The sequence below is a fragment of the Sinocyclocheilus rhinocerous genome, unplaced genomic scaffold (assembly GCF_001515625.1).
Source record: "Sinocyclocheilus rhinocerous isolate Xijiao unplaced genomic scaffold, SAMN03320098_v1.1 scaffold159, whole genome shotgun sequence".
NCBI classification, from domain to species: domain Eukaryota; kingdom Metazoa; phylum Chordata; class Actinopteri; order Cypriniformes; family Cyprinidae; genus Sinocyclocheilus; species Sinocyclocheilus rhinocerous.
In genome coordinates, this window is record NW_015666558.1 from 110,827 (window position 1) to 118,775 (window position 7,949).

The following is a 7,949-nucleotide window of genomic DNA, read 5'->3' on the forward strand; positions in this document are numbered from 1 at the left end:
CGTATTTTGATAAATGTATAGTTTTTTTTAATATAAAATCACATAGATTTCTGACAAATCACGCATCGCATTAATTTACTAGTTTCTTAATTTTAAAACTGTATAATCCAATATGCAATTCAAATACATACATTTTATTTATTGAGCACATTAAGAAAGTAGGCCTAAATAAAATCAATGCAGATTTCATGTTAAACTTTATGTAGATTTTAATGCACCTGTGATCATTTAAATTAATTCATGCAACATTGTGAATTGTGCTTAAAAAGGCTTTTATTGTACATGTATTCAGAGTTCGTACATGTAAAAATCCACACTGTGAAAACATGGGTTCTTATTTTAAAGTATTCCTAAAGCTGTATCTAAAAACACAACGCATATTTACACACATGATCACAAACACTCAATGTTGACGATTATAAACCAGTGCAAAACAACATACACCTACAGCACATTCATAAGAACTTCAGCTCATTCAAGACGGGGAAAAACCAATGAATATGTTTACAAGCGGAGAAACTGATCCGTCTGTTCTGAATGCAGTCACGAGGTCGTGAATCCCAGGAGCTGCTCGATGGGTTTATATTTCCACTCGTCTGCCTCCAACTGCTCCACCAGTCCAGCCAAACGCTCCATCCGTGACACCTGCTGATCTGAGATCAGAGACCATCCAGATCAACCATCGGTGAAGCTCAAATTCTCATTCACACTCTAGTGTGCACAGAGCTTTAAAGGAAATGAAAATGTGCTGAAAATGTGCTCATCCTCAGGTCATCCGAGATTAGGATGAGTTTGTTTCTTCATCAGATTTGGAGAAATGTAGCATTGCATCACTGTCTCACTGCAAGTGAATGGGTGCCGTCAGAATGAGATAGGTGAACTATATAGGTGTGTTTTGTTCAGGTGTGTTTATTTTAACTCACCATGTTTAACCTGCTTCAGTGTGGATGCAACTTGATAGCTGAACACAGACTCGCATAAAAATCTATCAGATCCATCTGCGGGAAAAGGCAAATGTATGCATGCAGTAGATCAGCATTGTGACAATCCTGTGTAACAAACACATGCAAACCGGCTGTAGGTCTCATTAACTAACAGACGGGAATGACCGCTCGTAACAGCCCCGTTCTGCGTGGGCCGCTGGGAAAATGACCCAGAAACCACGCTCAGGTTCGAGAAAGAGCCACCAGTGAAGGACCTAAACTGGGAAAAATCATTGCATAACAGGCTTCTGTGGCAACCGTATGTGCCATTTTTGAGCTTCAGCAGGACAAAAATGTTATTCAGCGATGCTAAAGAAAGAGGGAAGCGGCGCACACACCCTCCATCATCTCTCCGGCTCCTTTGGGGTAAGTGTAGAGCACTTTCCTCGGCGGGATGAGCTCAGAAGCGCTGAAGCCGGATCCGGTCACCGAGCTGCCGCTGACTCCTCCAGCCGAGGACGAGGACGAGGACGCTGCCATTCACAACCTACAGATCACACAAAAACTACATTAAAACACCAGAACATGCCAGAAAATACAGTTCTGCTGATGCACTGAATGAGTACTACTTTAGTTCATACAAGATCATCCACCACAATTCAATCTCTGCCACTGTTTGGGCAAAACCTGGTTTTCTTATACACATGGTTTGTTCTGTTGACTAATAAACAGAGAAAATTGTACGTATTTGTAATACATATTTGCAAAAACACTTGCGCTGGTAAAAATGTAAACACGACACAATAGGTCTTTACAAAAGCTTCACGTTTTGAATAAAAAGCGTTATATAACAGCCTATAGAAAAACACTGAACAATCAAAGAGACACAGAATACAACATTTCATTAACGTTATATTAATAATTTTTAACTTTGACATTTTGATAAAAAAATGGTATTGACAATTTGACCTCCCAAAAGCAACACTCGTAAGAGCGCAAATCATGCGCCATTATCACCGTTCCACACTTAATTACCGTTTCAAGAGCAATATACATAAATAAGGATCAAAAGAAAGTTGTTAAAATCGTGTAGTATTTGTTGATAACCTGCGTCAGCCGAAGCCGCCGTCGCTGTTTCTTCAGTGCGTGTTTGTTTACGTCAGTTTGACGCTGATCGGACGTCAGAGCGCCGCCTAAAGCCGCGGCGTACAGTGATGCGAGGCCCTTTTATTTATTTTTATTTCATTTTTAATTTATTATATTTTTTTGGACTTTGGGCATTATTATTGTACATAACATTTTCAAATTTTAACAAAAATATGTACTACATACGAAATAGAAAATGCTAATAGAGACTGGTCAAGACTGTTGAAAGTTTATTAAAAGTACAATATAGTTCACTTCTCTATTATTTAAATGCTTAGTACATATCTAAATATGATATACATGAAATATATTTCATTATAACATGTTAAGAAATATATTCTGTATTTTTTCCTCTCGGCTGAGGACTTTTAAGCGTGACGCTGAAAGCGGAAGTGAGCGCATAAAAGTGGAGTCTCGTCTTCCGTCCACAGTTTCATGCAAACAAACAACAGCTCGAAGGTAAAAAGATTAATCATTTAATAATTGCTATTCATGCTTTCTTGCGAGTTTATGTTTTGTTTCTCATGTGTTCTGAGTTGTTTCTCCTTCGTTTTGTGGTGTATTAGTGTCAGAAGATTTCATGAACAGTTTTTCCCGCCAAAATGATGATCGTGACAGTTGTGTTTCAGTGAAAACTAGCATAACATTTTGATAATTAGTTTGGTAATTTTTACTGATTAGTCTAGAAAAATAATTTTTGTTCTGATTCCTGTAATCTGCTGGTCTTGTTTAATTAATATAAAATGTCAGCAATTGGAATAAGTTTTAGTGGATTACTTAAATATTTATTAACTAAAAATTTAGCAGCAAACGAATTGAGAAAATTGACTATATATATATATATATATTAGTATATTAAATAGATTAGCCCCAGTGGGAAATATAACACATTAAATATTTTAAATGATTAGTTTCTTTGTAAATTATCTATATTTTTTGTGTTAAGTCTAGTGTTTTATTGAATGTTTTCAATCTAATTATGAACGTGCGGAGTTAAAATGTAACTTTCTCTTTGATGTCTTTGAGATTCTGCAATAATGTAACCAGCAGTATTACGGTCCAGTGCTGTTACACTTATTCATGTCACATTAACTTCTGTGTGTAACTCACTCACACTCTCTCTCTCTCTCTCGCTCTCACACACACAGACACACAGACTGACTTTGACTTACCACTAGTTCTGACTTTATTTCTTGCAATTTTTTGTTAACTTGTTGCAAGTATTGGTAGGTTATATACTGCAATTCATACTTTCTTTCTCAGAATTGGGCGTTTATAGCACATTTGTGACCCTGGAGCACAAAAGCAGTGTTAAGTCGCTGGGGTATATTTGTAGCAATAGCCAACAATACATTGTATGGGTCAAAATTATAGATTTTTCTTTTATGCCAAAAATCATTAGGATATTAAGTAAAGATCATGTTCCATGAAGATATTTTGTAAATGTCAAATGTCAATATCAAAACTTAATGTTTGATTAGTAATATGCATTGCTAAAAACTTCATTTGGACAACTTTAAAGATGAATTTCTCAATATTTAGATTTTTTTGCACCCTCAGATTCCAGATATTCGAATAGTTGTATTTCGGCCAATTATTGTCATATCCTAACAAACCATACATCAATGGAAAGCTATTTAATTTTGAAAAATGGACACTTAAGACTGGTTTTGTGCTCCAACCATACATCAATGGAAAGACTATTTATTCAGCTTTCAGATGATGCATAAATCTCAATTTCACAAAATTGACTCTTATGACTGGTTTTGTGCTCCAGGGTCACATTTATGTTTTACAAGTTTATATTTTGCAATTTTATGTTAACACCTCATGATTCTGATTTTATTTCACATTTACTGAATCCAGCAGATCCAGTCGCACCGATGCCAAACTAACCGAACAGATGTAAACAGACTAGCAGTGTTTATCAGGAGTTTGTTTGTCAGGATGTTTATCATCGTTGTGAGCGTCTTCATCTCATCACACAAAGCTCTCATTCAGCTGAGGCCGGAGTTTGACCTGTTAGTGTCCATCCATCAACAGTATCACGGTTTCCACAAAAATATTGTGCAGCACAACTGTTTTCAACATTGATGATAATCAGAAATGTTTCTTGAGCATCAAATCAGCATATTAGAATGATTTCTGAAGATCATGTGACACTGAAGACTGGAGTAATGATGCTGAAAATACAGCTGCGCATCACAGAAATAAATTACAGCTTAACAGATATTCACATAGAAAACAGTTATTTTAAATTATAATAATATTTCACATTTTACTGTATTTTTAAATTAAATTAATGCAGCCTTGGTAAGCAGAAGAGACTCAAAAACGTAAATCTCACCGACCCCAAACTTTTGAACGGTAGTATAGGTGTATATAAATGCATCCACTTATAGTTCACACATACTTTAAAACCTCAATCCAGACATCATGCATGAGTGCAACATGAGAGGAGACCAGATATAACACATATAAATGAACTATTTCATAACACACTGATGAGCAACAATTTCTCCCCTTCAGATTCAGTGTTGTTGTGTAAAAATATAGCAGTAAATAAATCTGCCGTTACAAAAACTATGGCATTACCATGGTATCCTGATAATACCACAGTATTAAATGATTATAATGCTCATGTGGTGGTATATTCTGTATGTAATATCAAGTGTATTTAGTCTTTTTTAGGAGAGTGCTAGCATGCAGAACACTACTGAAAAGCAACACTTTTACTATGCATTTGTGCAGCATGACATTGATGCACATTATGTGACGGTTGAGTTTGTCATCTTTAAATGAGTTTTACAATGTCACTGTATTCAGAGCAATGCACTTTATTTTGCAGGTTTAGTGCATACTGTATGTGATGCTGAATCTAAATGAAAGCAACTACTATAAGATCAAAACCAGTATAATAAAGACCCAAGAGTCTGTGCACTAGTGAGTTTTATCACAGGTGAGTGTGTTATAAATGCTTTGTGCTTTAAAGGATCCTTTCAGGGGTTTTTTGGGGTCTCTTCTGGAGTTTGACCTTTCCTGGTCACTCGCTGCTTTCATCACACGGAGTAAAAGACTGAAGAAAGAACGTTTGGTGAGTAAATGATGGAGTTTGTTTATATTCTTTTAAAGTTTTCTTGTTCCTTGAAAGCTGTTTCTCAAGTTTGAGACTCCACAACAATACTTGAACTCGTACGTTTCCTCTGGGAATCTCCTGTAATGGCAACTAATTATAAAATTTTTTAAATTTAATTTTAGTCTATTAATTTCTGCTCTTTTTAACCAATGAATTTGCATGACTTTCCCAGTCGTTCATGACTTACTGAATAAGGATAAAAAATATTTTAATATAATTTTAAAACTTTAAATATTTATAAACACAATATGTCATCAATAGTGTATAATATATATATATATATATATATATATATATATATATATATATACAGATGAGGAAAAAAAATTAACTTAAATGATTTTAGCAAATGGCTGCAATATAACAAAGAGTGAAAAATTTAAGGGGGTCTGAATACTTTCCGTACCCACTGTATATATATAAAAAAAACTCAATTTCTACCCAATGAAATATTATGTATATTCATTATACAAATGCCCATAGTGTTTTATTGGGTAAGGATATATTATAGGATTTATTGGGTAAGGATATATACATTTCAGAGCTTGGCATAAAACAGTATATTCATGAATGTTTTATTCATTAAAGATTTTATTAGTTTGCATTTTCCAGATCTAAAAGTGTTTAAAAAGAGGCTCCCAGGTTTTTAATGTTTATGGGAATCCTGGTTCTTTTTGAGAGAGTGAAATAAAATAGGAAATCTTTGATTTGTAGTTATTTTAGCTGATTTTAATGCCTGTTTTGTGATATTTGAAGCCGTCTTGAGGCCCCGTGATGAAGTGTTTTGTTGTGTTGCTGTCAGTCAGTGTCCAGCAGGAGGCGCTATAGTGTTAAAATAAGTCTCTGGTATGAACTACAGACACAGAAAGCTCTTCAGGTTTTTCTACGTCCTTGCATATGCGTCTTTACATTAAATTGTCCTCATGTGTAAGTCGCTTTGGATAAAAGCGTCTGGTAAATGTAAATGTAAATAAAAGCCAAGGGAAATCTGTCGCTCGTTTGTAAGTTAATGAGATCTGAGCTCAGATTCTCTTGTCGCAGAAGAGCTGAGATTCACGCTAATGAAAGCAGACATAAGTCAGCATCTTCAAAGACACTCTAATACTTCACATATTTGGAAAGAGTTCCACTAAAAATGCTTGTTTGTCAGGATGTAATTAGTGGCTCGTTATAAATGGACGAAATGCACCAATACATTCAGAACAAATGAGATCATGACTTTAATAAAGACACGACTGCATTACTGTAAGAGACAGGAGACTGAGGAAACAAGCTATGAATCTGCCTCTGAATTATATACACTTATATATATATATATATATATACAGTATATATATACAGATTATATAGTAAATTTTTAGCATTTAAAATACATAAAAAATTATAAAATGATCAAACACTTATAATAAAAAAATATAATATTTGAATATTTTTCAAAAATATTTAAACTCCATTTCTATCCAATAAAACATTTAAATATTTTAGAACTTAGCATAGAAAAATGCATATTCATTATAGAGATGCATAACCTTTTGATTTTATTAATTAAAAATCTTTTTAACCAATGATTTGGCATGACTTCTCTAGTTGTTCATTATTTACTGCATAGGAATTAAAAATATTTTAAGAAAATAATTGTAATTTACATTTTTAATATTTTTTTTAAAGCATGATATCATCAATATTATTCTATCCAATAAAATATTTTAGAACTTAGCATAGAAAAAAGTATAATAATTACACCGATGCATAGCGTTTTATGATTTTATTAATTTGTATGATTTTTTTTTTTTCAGAACTAGAAATATTTTTTAACAAATGAGTTTGCATGACTTTTCCAGTTCGTTATTTACTGGATAAGGATACAAATATTTTAAGAAAATAATTGTAATATTTTTTTTTTTTTTAATTTTTAAAAATGATATTTTTAATATCTTAATATCAATTTCTATCCAATAAAAAATATTGTAGAGCTTAATTGGCATGAAAATTTATATTCATTATACAAATGCCCATAGCGTCTTAAGATTTTCCAGGTCTAAAAATTGATTGTGAGAACCCTGGTTCTTTTGAAGGGATGAACTAAAATAAGAAATATATTAGATTTTTAGTTGTTTTCAGCTGATGTTTTGTCGTATTTTAACTCCTGTGATATTAAGAAAACACTAAGTAGTTCTGATCATGTCATGTTGTTTCTCTGCTGGTTAATTAGTGATTCACTCTCTCTTTCTTCAGTCGTTTCAGGGGACTTGACTGGAGATCTGGGACTAATGAGGTTCAGGGTTCACTCATATGCACAGTATTATGAAGTGGGCTGGTTTTTGAGCAGGTCCTCTGAATGTGTGTGCTGGAATCATGACTCAGATCTGCTGAGTTTCTCCTCGTGGGACGCAGAAATCGCCTGAGAGGCGTCAGCGTTTCCCTCGACTCGCTGCTGATCACAGCATGAACAAAATAAAACGCCTCTCTTTTAGAAACACAGTTTACATGCAGATCTGTCTGACTGATTGACTGCATGTGAATGCATCTCTCTCTTTTGTTGTTTTACACGGTTTGAATTATCAACATGCTGGGAAGAACAAAAGTACATCAAAGTGAAATTAGAAAATGCAAATGCGATATAAAGTTGTTACATTTGTTTTCATTCTTTGCATTACACACTCACACACACACTCACACACACTCACTCTCACACACACACACACACACACACACACACACACACACACACACACACACACACA

At 34.0% G+C, this 7,949-nt stretch overlaps 1 protein-coding gene across 2 annotated transcripts; it reads right to left on the reverse strand.

The window, feature by feature from the left end:
• Positions 1 to 229: 229 nt before the first annotated feature.
• On the reverse strand, positions 230 to 2,109 carry LOC107732762 (anaphase-promoting complex subunit 16). Of its 2 annotated transcripts, none has more exons than XM_016544184.1 (4): positions 2,031 to 2,109; positions 1,322 to 1,470; positions 924 to 998; positions 230 to 653 (listed from the first exon to the last, which is right to left on the reverse strand). In XM_016544184.1, the coding sequence occupies exons 2-4, from the start codon at positions 1,461 to 1,463 to the stop codon at positions 544 to 546; spliced, it is 327 nt and encodes a 108-aa protein (XP_016399670.1). In that variant the 5' UTR covers positions 1,464 to 1,470; positions 2,031 to 2,109; the 3' UTR covers positions 230 to 543. The 2 variants fall into 2 exon arrangements, with proteins under 2 accessions (XP_016399670.1, XP_016399671.1); XM_016544185.1 differs by having other exon boundaries at positions 1,959 to 2,093.
• Positions 2,110 to 7,949: the final 5,840 nt, after the last annotated feature.